The sequence below is a fragment of the Brienomyrus brachyistius genome, unplaced genomic scaffold (assembly GCF_023856365.1).
Source record: "Brienomyrus brachyistius isolate T26 unplaced genomic scaffold, BBRACH_0.4 scaffold61, whole genome shotgun sequence".
Classification (NCBI taxonomy): domain Eukaryota; kingdom Metazoa; phylum Chordata; class Actinopteri; order Osteoglossiformes; family Mormyridae; genus Brienomyrus; species Brienomyrus brachyistius.
The window spans coordinates 1366935-1381671 of NW_026042336.1; the positions used below are offsets into that span (position 1 = coordinate 1366935).

General features: G+C 39.8%; 1 protein-coding gene across 3 annotated transcripts; it reads left to right on the top strand.

The window, feature by feature from the left end:
* Positions 1-3197: 3197 nt before the first annotated feature.
* LOC125725138 (kelch-like protein 10) lies at positions 3198-8770 on the top strand. Of its 3 annotated transcripts, none has more exons than XR_007387363.1 (6): positions 3198-3493; positions 4025-4514; positions 4894-5505; positions 6110-6259; positions 7061-7192; positions 8212-8770. XR_007387363.1 is itself a non-coding variant. In XM_049001736.1 (6 exons), the coding sequence occupies exons 1-6, from the start codon at positions 3333-3335 to the stop codon at positions 8265-8267; spliced, it is 1797 nt and encodes a 598-aa protein (XP_048857693.1). In that variant the 5' UTR covers positions 3198-3332; the 3' UTR covers positions 8268-8770. The 3 variants fall into 3 exon arrangements, 2 of the variants coding, with proteins under 2 accessions (XP_048857693.1, XP_048857694.1); XM_049001736.1 differs by having other exon boundaries at positions 6865-7192; XM_049001737.1 differs by lacking the exons at positions 7061-7192; positions 8212-8770 and adding an exon at positions 6354-6524.
* The last annotated feature ends 5967 nt before the right edge of the window (positions 8771-14737 follow it).

Here is a 14737-nt window from a genome sequence, read left to right on the forward strand (position 1 = left end):
GACCTGATCCACAGGAACCCCCAGTCCGTCCACGTTTTTGCTCCTTGCCAGACAGCTGGTGCTGGGGTCCACAAGAAACACTGATAAAACATAATATATATGCAGACCGAATGTCTATGGCACCCCCTAAAGGAGCATCATATCCGTAAAGAACTGGCTTAGGTTTCATGCCACAGGACCCTCCTGAGCATGAAAGCCAGCTTCTGCTTCTGGTTCCAGCACTTAGCCAATCTACTGACCCTTCATCACCGATTGCGGAGTTGGAAACATTCAGGTGGATCAGCTGACCTGCATGCATGCATCCAATCAGAAGCAGCAAATTTCCCTCCATTTTCCCCTTCACCTTCTTTTTCTCTTATCAGCTTACAGTTATATTTCCTGTTACTCATCTCAGTTGGTCCTAGTGAATTAATATTCTCTCATTTGTTAAGTGCTACTATTTATTGTCTTTCTGTGAGTTAAACTGAAGGTTACTTTCCCCTATAGACCGTCTCTTCCTCCTATCAGGCAATCATAGGCCAGTGGGACAGGAGGGAGAGTTCTACCCTTTTTCACTCAGGGTGACTGGAATTTTCCAAACAAACGGGCAGTTACAGAATCCCCCATTTGTTGCAGTCTCCAGAAATGAATGTTATATATGAACCATGTGGTACAGTCTGATTAGACAAAAGCATCCCACAGAGCTGTTTCTGATCTAAATGAACAAATTCTGAATTATGACTCTTGAGCTTTGTTGATTTTAGAGTTTTCTGCCATCTGGAGTAGAAAAAAAAACACATTTATCTCAGAATTCTGACTTATTAAGTCGAAATTCTGATTTTTTTTCCCTCACAATTCTTACTTTATTTCTCATTATTCTGAGTACTTCTCTAACAACCAGCAATTAGTCGGAGACATCACTTCTGCTCCAGCTTTAAGGGTTCAGTGAGATTTGCACACAGCAGCAGACAGGAGCGAAGGCTACAATGGCTGTATCTGCTCTGTCCAGGCATTTTATTATTTCCAATTGTGTGTGTGAATGGTAGCCTACATCGGAACTTGTAATTAATTATCCTGTAAATGTTAAGCTGGTTTGAAATGAAAATGGGCAATAGAACTTATCTCTTGCCTAATAAGTTGTGGTACAAGCATATCTAACGTTAATGCTTCGTGCATTAGACATATATAATATGATGTCTACCATTAATGTAATAACTGCCAATAATGTGCTAATTTTCCCCCTTAATGTAATAAAGGCTGATACAGTAATAACTTACCAATATCATATTTGAATCAAAAACGCATCACATTATTACATTATAGGCTTTATTACACAAAAAAAACTGGAAAATTGTTATGTTATTAGCAGTTATATTAACAGTAGTTTACAGTACAGTTTACACAGCAGTGATTAGCTGATACAGACCCTAACAATCGTGACATCACACAATTTCTTTTGACTGCTTATGATGTTTTGCACACTACTGTACACACACGTACACACACACACACACATATATATATATATATATATATATATATATATATATACACACACACATATTTATATGGTTGATTGCCCACAAAACTCAACTGTGATTAATCAGCCTGTTCTCCAGACCAAAGAACAGTGAAAGCCATTCTAAATTAACCTACAAGAAGCAATTCCTGAACACAAAGAAGAAGATGTGCTACATGTCTTTATGGGGACTCTGCATTCATGTCTATGGGCAAAACCCTAATCCCAACTATGAAAACGTTATCCTCTACCCAGCCCGAACCCACAGTCGTTGCTTTTGTAGTTCTCTCCTACCATTTATATTGTCACAATGAACTATAAGATGTACAAGTAAAAAGTTTGTATATAGTATAGCATGAAAAAGAATAAGAAGAAAACTCAGCCAGAGTGGAATTGTTTATATATATATAAATATATAAAACACTCGTGCGCTCTTGCGTTGTGTACACCAAAAATGACGGTTCCACCATACACTGCGCTAGGCTATATCGAGTGTGATGTTAGCTGCAAAAGACGCAAGCTGATCCCAACTTCACTTTGCTACACGTCCATTGTAAAAGCAGGGCCACAAATAAAACACCACCTACGTCTCTGTGCTCAATTCAAACGGAAAATGTCGCCAAATCCATTCGCCATTTCACTATGTGCTGGCTAGTCATGGCGCGAGCATTAGCTACGGACGCGAACAGCTTCAGCTTATCTTGCCACAATTCAGCTCGACTGTTTAAACTTCAGCCAAACACAACATTCTGTGTTAAGTGAGAATTCTAACGATAAATAATAATTACTTACATCGTTCAATGGGCGCCCTCGGAATATCTGTCCTACCGCTACTCCCATCCACTTCTAACTTAACTCGTCCATCTGTGTGGGGGTGCGCAAGAACGATGGGTGCCGCGAAGCTGCAGGAAAACAAACTTCAAAACCTGCACGGAAATATATTAAACGTGGAGGAGTTAGTCGGCAGAAGTGAGGAATTACAAAAAAAAAAAAAAAAAAAAACGATTTCTTAAGAAAAGATCATAAAACAGGAAAATGGTCAATAGCACATGGAGTGATATTGCACACTGTACCTTGATTGTAACATAACTGCTCTATAATATATAATCGATTATATGCAATAGTGTTCAGGATTTGGGTGAAGTGTACTGTACACAGCACAATAATCATTGTGATAATTCCACACTTGCTGCAATACGTTTTCATTACTGTATTGGGGATATAAGCGGTCCGATAAATACGTCCGCCTTGTGCTAAATGTGGACCAAAACAGACGGACCGCCCAGCCCAATTTTCAAGGACTATTCTTGTTCCAAATAATTGCCACAACGGGCCGACCAGATTTAGCCCATAAAATAATGTCCTGTGGACATTTGTTGCTCAGTGGCTTATGTCTAAGGTGGAAACTAGGGAATAAGATACGAACTTTAACCTCGTTCCTGACAGACATGTGAAGGACCGTTTTTGTTTTTCATTTTTAGAAACGTAGCCGAGGAGAAAAAATATGAAAAAAAAAATTATTTATTTTTTTTATTTCGGGAATTCGTGATTTGACTATTCTTACATAATACAAAACTTAAATTCTAAGATAAGCACGGTATACATTTTCCAAAAGTGATGTTAAAAACACTTGTTCTTCTTGTACAGCTGATTGTGCGTAGAATATATCCCCCCCATCAATTTCGAGTCTCAAATATAGATTTAAAAATAAACGTTACGGTATCTTAGCAGAATGTGACGCAAAAGTGCGGTTTTTGCGTATTAGAACGTAGCTACACGTCATTTCGAGTGATATAAAAAGGAGAAAGAGACGAGACATCCACATTTTTGAATAATGATGGCACACGACATGGAGCGAGTACTGATGTCCCCGGCGTTTGAAGTGTTCAACAAGCTTCGGCTGGCAGGACAGCTTTGTGACGTGGTCCTCATCGCAGACGGTGTTAAATTCAACGCCCATAGAGTAATTCTGTGTGGCTGTAGCTCCTACTTCCAGTAAGTAGCTGTGACCCATATATGAAGATGCGAAAACAGCAAGGAGTCAGTTTTTATCTCTCGTTAGCAATGACTTCTCCTTGGCAATAAGGCTCTAGGATGACAGAAAGTTTATATTAATATACATTATATTAAATTATATTAATGTAGGTCAGTGCTGATCAGAAATATTTCTGATGAGTGTACCACCTTAACTTTTAACATATAATAATAATAATGATAACAATAATAATGGTATAAATATATAAAAAGGGGACCATGTCAAACAGGCAAAACAAAGTATTCCGGGGGACTTGCCCACCAGCCCAAGTAAAATATATTAAAGGGGGAGCTACTGTTGGAAAAATAAGAATTAAAGCCACCGGTCCCTAGTTCTTAGATGCCTATGTGATCATCTGTAGCAGGGGGACCTTATCTCTGCTTAATTTCCATTTGGGGGTCCCTGGTTCAGAAGATTTAGAAAACCCCTTATTTAACTTTGCCTGCAAAACCCATATTTATTAGATGAGTCACTTCTGGATTGTGTTTCAGGGCTCTGTTCGCCAGTGACTGGAGTGATTCAGGAAAGCGGGAGTACCAACTCCCAGGCATTTCCCCAGAAACATTGAGGCAGGTCATAGAGTACGCCTACACGTACTCTGTGGTCATCACAGCTGACAATGTGGAGAACCTCCTGGCAGCTGCTGATTATCTCAGTGTCTTGGGCATCGTGCAGCGCTGCTGTGATTTCCTGCATGAGCAGCTCTGCCTCAACAACTGCATTGGCCTTCTTAAAATCGCCGATGTCTACTGTGTAAACGAGCTGCACCAGTCTGCATTCAACTTCATCTTGAAAAACTTCAAGGAGGTTGCCATCAGCTCAAACGAGTTCCCAGAAATAAGTCTTGAACAACTTTATGACATCATAGAGCAGGATGAGCTTAATGTCAGAGAAGAGGATGTGGTGTTTGAGGCCATCCTCCGGTGGATCGAGCACGAGCCTGCCACCCGAGAGGCCCACATTTCAGTCCTATTGCCCAAGGTGAGTATAGTTATACTATGTTCTCATTGACTTGTGTATATAACAATAGAATGCTCATTGAGTGAAGTCCTTATTACTGTAGCTAGAGACTGAACCTCCATTTTCATGTCCCATGAGTCTACAACCAAGGCTTCCAGGTATTACACCTGGGAGGAGAGTGTAACAAATAATGGAAAACAAAACACTCAGATGTCTTACATTAAACAAGTGTTAGCTGACACATCTGAGACTTTCAAAGTAAATAGATTCAGCTAAAGAAATTAAAATTTGCACTTACTGCTGTATCCTTAATGTTAGGAATTGCTCATCTCCAGAGATTCACAGAAAGCACTAAGGAACTCATGGGAATTCTCTCATTCTCTCATTGTTTCCTGTGTAGATTCGGATGGCTCGTATGGATTCGGAGTACTTCATGAAAATCGTCAAAGCCAACGATCTAGTGAAGGCCAATGCAGCGTGCAGGCCAATTATCACTGATGTACTGAAGATGATATATGATCTCGACAATGAAAGTCCACGATCTGACTTTGAAAGGCCACTGATTCGCCCGCGCCTACCCGCTGACATCTTATTGGCCATTGGTGGCTGGAATTTCCGCACAACAAATTGGATTGAAGCCTATGACACCCGGGCCGACCACTGGGTCGATATAACGCAGGGGCAGGAGACTCGCCAGTCCGGCCATGGCAGTGTGTGTTTAAATGGCTTCGTGTATTGTTTTGGGGGTTATGATGGCCATAATTTCACCGATGCTGTGCGCAGATTTGACCCTGTCGCACGGACATGGCAGCACATGGCCCCGATGCACTGGCGCCGCTGTAGTGTCAGTGTGGCCGTAAGTAACGGCTTCATCTACGTGATGGGTGGCCGTTTAGGCGTGTCGCCTCTGAATATCGTAGAGCGATATGACCCAAAAGCCAACGAGTGGACCATCATCCAGCCCATGAACGAGGAGCGACAGGATGCCAGTGCCACCACCCTGAATGGAAAGGTAGGTTAATAGGAGGGCGTCTGACTGTGGTTACCCTCATTTTCCCCTTGAAATTGATTATGTTACATACTCAGTAGCTCGCTTTGTCTTCAAATGGTTGATTTCAATCCATAATTGTTAATTCAGTAAACGTCAGTGTTTAGATAAAACATAAATGACCTTGCATTGTTGCTCTGCATTAGTGGCACATTGGGCAGTGCTGTGGTGTCCAGCTCTGTGTTTTTGCAATTTTGCCCACAGCCCAAGACTTGTGAGATACAATAACTGGTGTTAACATAGGAGCTTTCCCCAATTCCAGTCCTGGAGGGTCAGAATCCTAAACAATTTGCAGATTTCCCTATTCAAACAAACCTAGTGAACTTAATTAGCTGATTAAGCTGCGGTTCACAAGGGAAATGATCACAACTAACTGTAAATTCCCTACCAATGCCCATGTGCTTCCTGTGGTAGGTTCCAGGTTCACCACCACCCTGTACCGAATAAACTTTTATGGAAGATGGATGGATTAAACATCTATTAGCTAAATGTACATTTACGCTTTCTAGATCTCCATCTCCAATCATTTACAGCATAACACACATCACTTGTGAACCATCTTTCCTAGATATACATTTGTGGGGGTAGCAATGGAGCTCAGACCACTTCCACTGCGGAGTGCTATGATCCTCTCACGGGCGAATGGACCTTGATCGCTCCCATGCGCACTCGCCGACGTGGCCTTGGAGTAGCTGCATATCAGGGAAACATCTATGCGGTGAGTGATTCCTTTCTTGTACTCTGAAACAAAGGAGTCAAATCTCAAGATATATCTGAGACTCATATTTTTTGTCACTGCTGCTGTGTCACAGATTGTAATGCGCTTAAAACAAACAAAAGAATTCAGTGGATGAAATGACCTGCTGGGAAGGCCCATCTCAATACACATATGCTCCCTGCAAACGAATACGCTTAGTAAAGCTTAGATTTTTGATTACAGTTATATTCTGTAGTTCCAGACATAATTGCTCTGTTTGTTGTTTTTTTCAGTGTCTGACCACAAGTATTATTTTTAGTACTAATAAAAATAATAATAAAAGCAAAATATATGATCATAAGAAGTATTTTTTTGATGGTTGACAGTTTTCGCTGAATTGTACAGGTTTTCTGTTGCCCAAATTCCCTTTTTTCACTGCAGTTATGTTGACATGTATGTTGAACACAAATTAGTTATAAGCTTGTGTAGCTATATAGACAATGGGAGGTTCTGTGCAGCCTGCTATTATAGGGCGATAATTCCTTAAGAGTTCCTGACTTTGAGAAAGCTGATATTTACTTATCCGTTTGGTACCCGAGTGATCACTTACCATTGGTGTCTTGCAGGTGGGCGGTACCAACGGGGTTCATGCAGTGCGGAGTATGGAGGTTTATGACCCTGCAATTAACCAGTGGCACGCTGCGCCTCCCATGAGACAACAAAGAAGCTATTTCGGCATCGCAGTGGTGGACGGCTTGCTATTTGCGATGGGAGGCTCCGATGGGTTCGAAGTAACTGCAAAAGTGGAATGTTTCAATGCAGAGAAAGGCAGCTGGTGCCGTGCGCAGGACATGATTACGCCCAAGAGGAACTTCAGCTGCTGCACAGTGCCTGCGCACCCCCGCTTCGTACAGTATGCTGCACCTCGCCCACCTGCCCCCATCTACCTGCCTGGTAGGTAACCAGGTTATCATGTCTAACGTTAATGCTTCGTACATTAGACCTATATAATATGTGCCCTTGAGAGGTAAAGTGGGCTATCCCACAAAAACAAAGTTTTGAGAAAATGAGCTCCAAAGTTGAATTTTTAAAAAAATAATCAGTGTGCCTATACCCTACAATTGATATATATCATAGGTAGCACAGATCTCAGTATATTTAAAAGATAGATAGACCCTCAATAATTAATATTGGACACTAAACTCATTTTTGACTGACATGTGGGATAGCCCACTTTACCTCTCAAGGGCACATATGATACCTACCGTTAATGTAATAACTGCCAATAATGTGCTAATTTTCCCCCTTAATGTAATAAAGGCTGATACAGTAATATCTTGCCAATACCATACTAACATATTTGAATCAAAAACGCACCACATTACTACATTATATACTTTATTACACAAAAAAACGGGAAAATTGTTATGTTATTAGCAGTTATATTAACAGTAATTTAGCTGCTACAGACAGCAGCTATTAGCTGCTATTAACAGCAGTGATTAGCTGCTACAAACCGTAACAATCGTGACATCACACAATTTCTTTTGACTGCTTATAATTTTTTGCACACTACTGTACACACACACACACACACACACACACACACACATATATATGTACATATATATATGGTTGATTGCCCACAAAAATCAACTGTGATTAATCAGCCTGATCTCCAGACCAAAGAACTGTGAAAACCATTCTAACTTAACCTACAAGAAGCAATTCCTGAACACAAAGAAGAAGATGTGCTACGGCCCTGCTACACGCACACACACACACACACACACACATATAAGGTATCTGTATCTTTGTGGGGACTCTGTTTCCATACGGGAGTTCCAACCCGCAACACAATTAATCAGTGAGGAAATTCATAGTATTATCTCTTGTTATGTTATTTTTTTAAATTATTTATAATGTATTTAAAAGCCTATGGCAAACAGTAAGTTAATGAATTGAAATTACAGGTAACCACGTGCTCAACAAGTGGCTGGCAGGGAACAAGGGAAACGCTACAGACTGACAACAGGGGAGGACAAGAAAGACTGACAACACGTGGGACGAGATGACCAATGACACCTACTGGCCAAACATGGAAGGGACACAGAATGGGACAGTTAAATAACATTGGCATTCCCTGAAGGGTTTGGCATTCCCTGAAGCCAAGCTGTTAATTATTGTACTCCACGCCACCTCTGGTGATTGAATTGCAATGTAATGATTATGTTGTTCTATAATCTTATTGAATAAGTGTTATAAGTTGTTAGAAGTTATTTTTGTATTCTTTTATACTTCATTTTTAACAGTGTGATTTTTGACCTGACAGCTTTGTTTGGCAGTAAAAAGCTTTAAGGGGGCAGTTTAATGGCTCTATACACAGCAATGTGTATAATGGCCAAAGTGTTCTTATTGAATATGCTTAAATTATTTTTGTATACATTTACATTTTTATTTTACAGACTTTATGTAAAGGCAACCAGTGCTTAAAAGTTTAACGTTTAAATAAATGTCTTATTTGGAGAACAATGGGTGGAAAAAATGTTATTTGTTGTCTGAAAACCAAAATAATTTTGAGAGCTTTGTACGATTTGTTAGCAGAATTACCTTATAGACCTGATACACTTTTGAATGCAATATAATTCTCCATGGCAGTAACCCAGCTGACTGGTGGAGCAAGTTCATTTTGTCTCTGCAAGACCTCAAAGTGAATTTGAAGATCATTGTCTCCACAAAGACTATGAAGATTTTCAGGAGATACATGTAATCCACAGTTTCTTCCATTAAACCTAGAGTGCAATCCAACAAAATGTTTCAATAACAAAATTTACATTTCAAAAAGTGGCTTCTGGTTTGTTAGATGGGCAGTGTGCATTCATTAACTACTTGTAGTCATCTAGTTCTTTTTGTAGGACACCCAAAAAGCTGAATACTGTAGCAGCAAACATTTCTGTTGGTAACAGCCATTAAAGAGATTCCTCCGTCCAGAATTGCCCCCTAGTGGTGGAATAATATTGCAACGTAAATAATGGAGATTTCACTTCACTGTATTTTACAGCTAACGAAAATTTAATGTGTGTGTATACATTTTTTGTTTCATACATTTAAATTTGTATATACATTTTTTATATAATAAACATTATAGTTGTTTAAAAGGCGGAAACTTCAATGTACACGAAGTCACCAATAAATTACATCTATTTATCCAACATGTTATATAATATACATACTGTGTTTGAAAACTTTGAAAAGCTTTACGATTTCAGGACAGATCAGCCACTCTATTAGGAACATTACGCTTTTTCGTTGCGGGTGTTAGCTTTGCTGCTGCTATTAATACTAATAATACATTAGCACAAAAAAAGGCTGCATACGCCAAACTACGTCTTGCTTGTAGGTTAAAGACCTTTGACGTTCATTGCCGTGGGAAACTGTGGTTCTAGTGCTAAACCACTACCGAAAAGACTACAAAAGCTGTGTCGGTTAAAATAGAAGCGCCTGTCACGCCCTGCTCGTCCGATCCTCGTGTGTGCCACGCCCCCCTGATTATCCACGTGTGCTTTCCCGATCGTGCCCAGCTGTGTCTGATTATGTTCAACCAGTCCTGTCTTTTTAAGTCCACGTCTTGCCTGATGCCTTTGTCTGTCATTGATGTTGTCAATGCCTGTGTTCCGTCCTGCCCGTACCTATTTTAATAAACCCCTAGTCTACCCCAAATTCTGCCTCCTGCCTGTTCCTGATCGCTCTCGCTGCCTGAGCGATCTCCTGTCCGGCACGTGGTGTGACAGCGCCCCGTCATATTTTAAATAACTTTCTGTGTTGGCTATCGTTTCGGGTCTGTATGGGACAGCTTCTGGATCCGGACCTGGACCGTGGTCCGCCTGTTACCTCTGGTCTAAGTTATTCACTGGCAAATCAGGGTGCGCTTTTCTCAAGAATATTAATTTATCTTCCCAAACCACCCAGCAAAACGCAAATTCGCCACCGGGATGTCCAATGAGCTCCGTACAGGCCGTTTGGAATGGTGGGCATCGTTGGTAGGTTGGTTCTTACTTGAATGTGTATTATTTACAATTGAGATAGTACTTAGTTATTGTCGGTTATTGGGTGTATAATGCTACGTAAGTGGTGATGAGTAAGTTGAATATTATTTGCTGTAAATTAGAAGTAAAAATTCTGAAGTTAAAAGGCTTTGGACCATTAAAATACATTGGATACATGGAAATAATTTACATTAGACATTCAGTTGAAACCTGTAAGAGGAATTATTTTTTATATTGGAAATGAATATGCTTACCTGTACCTTTGAGAAAGAAAATGAGATCAGCTATAAAACAAAAAAATCAATTAAAGAAAATGCCAGAACATCTAACACATTTCCCTGCACCCGGTTTTCTATCGCTCTATCCCGCCTGACAGCAATAACAACACTATTTGAATTTAAATCAGCAAATACTTAAAAGCCATTGATTGGATCATTATTACGGCTCAGCTGCGTTATGCAGCACTAAAGTGAAGTCAGCTGAGTACCTGAATCTCCTGAATGGCCAGGTTATCCCATCAATGGAGTTTTCCTTCCCTAATGGGATTGGCGTATTCCAGGACGAGAATGCCAAGATTCATCGGGCTCAAACTGTCAGAGCGGTTCAGGGAGCACGAGGAATCATTTCCACATATGAATTGGCTACGACACAGTCTTGACCTTAACCGTATTGGAAGTCTTTGAGTACTTAAGAAGACATTACGGAGTGGTTTAACTCATGTACAGTATTTTACAAGAATGAAGAACATGTATCACTAATGACACATACATTTAATATAGTTTGCACATGAGTGTTAATATGCGTTATATATTGATATATAAAGCTTGCAGTATATGACTTTGGTAAAAAAGCCAATTTGTCACCCTGTGCTGTGACTGTTCAAGGGCAATTCTAAGGGAAGTTTAAGCTAAAATACAACTGCGAAACAAAGAAGTAATGATTTGAATTGTGTTGCGATAAACACTGATATTGTTTTGTATGAAAAAATAAATCATGAAATATTTTGTCATATTACCCAGCCCTACCCCTGTCAACTCACTTCAAAAAATTCAAACCATCCCTGTTTTATAACCGGCTGTCTGCCTTTAAAAATCTCCTCAAGGCAGTAAAACGTTTTTTTTTTTTTTTTCCCAACCTTAATATTCCATTATCTGATTTATAAATTGTGTTTATAAACTTTAGTCACAGCCTGATTGCTTGCTGATTGCATGATTTAATCGGAGTATTATGGATATTGTATTGTATTTCCTGCTGTCTCTTGTGAATGTGATTATTTTGTTTTTGTTCTGTTCCACAGACGCTGTTGTACATCAAGGGGCCCAGGTGTCGGCTATAAGAAAAAAATCAACACAGGAATTTGTGAGTTGAGGCACCAGGTGAAGCGAATAAGGAACATGGAAAAACAGGAGCAAGTTAAACAGGATAACAGACTGATATTCATTTCTCTTTTCCTTCATCAGTTCCGCACCTTGTTTTAATAAGTGAAGACGTAAGACGGCCTGTTAAACAGGATAGCAGGCGGTTCTTTTGGGTCTTTTATTTTTCTTTCCTTGCTCCGGACCCTCTGCTCACGTTGAAAGTTTGACGGCTGAAGGCCAAATAAGTAATAAGTTTGACAACGTGCTTTTGATATACTTTATTTTATAACCATTACACATAGACGAAAAATTATTTTGTATGTATCAAAAAAGAATTAGAGACGTTTCTTGACTGAATACCCATTAGTCTGTGGCCTGCACCTGGCTGGTATGTTGTAAATAAATGTTATTATAGTCTTTATAATTGTGTACATTAATTGCACATACACGTTACTATTTAAATGTGAATATTGGTAGTACATAGAAATCACGCACACATACAGTCATGAAAAAGAAAGTACAGAACCATGGTTTTACGCATCAGAACATGTATAGGATTTTGTCTCTGCGTCTACCCCATCTTGCTCTTCATAGCTTTGGGGGGGTCACAGCACAGGGTCACCCATTGTGTGGCACCCCTGGAGCTGGGGGTTAAGGGCCTTGCTCACAGTCCCACAGACATGTGACTGTTCTGCCAAAGCCAGGCTCAAACTAGTGGACCAGGTAATCCATGTCAGGAAGGACACTTCAAGCTACTCCAGGTTTTACAAACTACGTTAAAACTGAAAGGCACCTGTGCTTGGCTAAACAGCTCATGTCTTCTTGTACTTTGACTGCTTTGATTGAAAAACTCATCCAGCTGTTAGACATTAACATTAGTGGCATATGCATGATTATAGGAGACTGACCAATCAGCACGCAGCAAGAACTCCGCACTTAACTGAGATCCAGGCTCTTTTAATTAAAATGGTATTTTAAAAATCCTGTCATAGTTCAATGTGTCCTCCCTGACATGGATTGTCGGATCACCCTAACAAAGACAGACTCTGCTATTCCGAAAGGCTAAATGAGACATCTCTGTGGCTAATGTTGATTCTCCAGGAACTATATGATGATTCGTGACGACAGCCAATAAGATTTGCTGGGATAAATGTGATGTACATGAGTATGCATCAATAAAAAGGTCCAATCTTGGATTATTTGCCTGTATAACTGATGTTTAATGTATGACCCTGTCTGTAATAATGTTACAATACAGTAAAAATGAAGTAATTCTGGACAAATAATAATGCTTAATCCCAGCAGTTGCATTAGCTTACAATGATGCTCCAAACAGTGTAATTTAAAAAATAATGGCTTTACTTATCGAAAATACCTCTTATGCATGATTATTAAACAGGCTTTTCTACAGGCCTGCCAGCAGGTGGCACCCTGGATAGTTCAGACAGTTACCAAGGATGCGGTATTTATACAAAATATCACGTATATTAAATCACAGGGACACGGAAAGAAAAACAGCAGAAGCTGGTAAAAGGTGTATACTGTAAGTATGACAGAGAGTTTGGGCATGAACCCATAACCTGATGGATTTTCCTTCAAGGTCTGCTATTTTACACCTTTGTGATTTACTGTTAAACTGTTTGACTTTTTAACAGAAATGGCATCTGCTCAATAAAAAACAGCATGTTTCCTTATATATTGAAGGCATGTAGGACTGTAAACAGGGTTTTTTTTTTAAAAAATCTAATAACTGGAAATGAATTTCAGCTGTTTTTCATCATTTCTCAGACAGATAATCATTGTGATGTGAGCTGCGGAGCTAAGGGGGAAATAATTTCAGGTTCCCAGTAAGCGGAGAGGCATCACACGCTGGATTTCAGGTTCCCAGTAAGGAGAGAGGCATCACACACTGGATTTCAGGTTCCCAGTAAGCAGAGAGGCATCACACACTGGATTTCAGGTACCCAGTAAGGAGAGAGGCATCACATGCTGGATTTCAGGTTCCCAGTAAGGAGAGAGGCATCACACACTGGATTTCAGGTTCCCAGTAAGCAGAGAGGCATCACACACTGGATTTCAGGTTCCCAGTAAGGAGAGAGGCATAATAAACTGGATTTCCAGTTACTTCACACTAAGTCTAATTGCAACTCTTCAGATCACACCACTTATCTGTTCTGTCTTCCTTGGGCGCTGACATGGCGGCCATATCCTACAAACTCCTTTCAAAAGACATCTATATGCTAACTGCTTCTCCTGAAAACTTCTAATTTGCCATTAGACAGGTATTCAATAACTAGCATTGACTGATCTTTTCTTGGCCCTGATACATATTCAGACTTTTGATACAACCAGTCATATTTTCCCATAGTTAAGTACAGAAATACAGCAGTATCGCTATACAGTAAATAAATTAAAGTAACCATCATGTAATTTAAGAAACTGAATAATAAAAACTATTATTTTTACTTTAATTAAATCTCCAGATTTCGATAATTCCACAATTTCATAAAACAAATTGTCATCAGTATTAGGAATGCAACTCGACGGAGATGTATGAATGATGAGCCAAAGAGATGCAAATGATTTCTTACTGGTTCAGACGGCGCATCTGACAGGCCGATGACAGAGATGTGATGTCTATGAAAGAAGGTGGACATTTTCGTAAAGACTGCTAAGAGTAACAAGCAAATGATTAATAACTGGTGTAACCTGTGACAAGCAGGAGATGAGCAGATCGATGATATCATGACAAAGCAAATTATTTCTCACTCAGAAGAGAATGACAAGCCAAGACAGAGTAACTGCAGGGAATTCTCTACATGAGAAAAGGGCGAGTTTCTATTGAGCTCCAGGATATGATCAGCTGGCTTTAGTGCTGAAGTAATGCCTGGTTCCCAGTCCTACTAGACGATTAATGATGTCCTGCTACCTGCTGATGACATTTTACTGGGTTTTCACATTTTCCTAGAGGGGTCTTGCTAATCCAAAGCACTAAACCGAAAACCAGTGGGTGATATTAGACGTCATACCTGTGCCACTGCAGGGATACATGTGGAATACTGTAGTGGTTTAGCTGAATTGGTGTTTTAAAATTC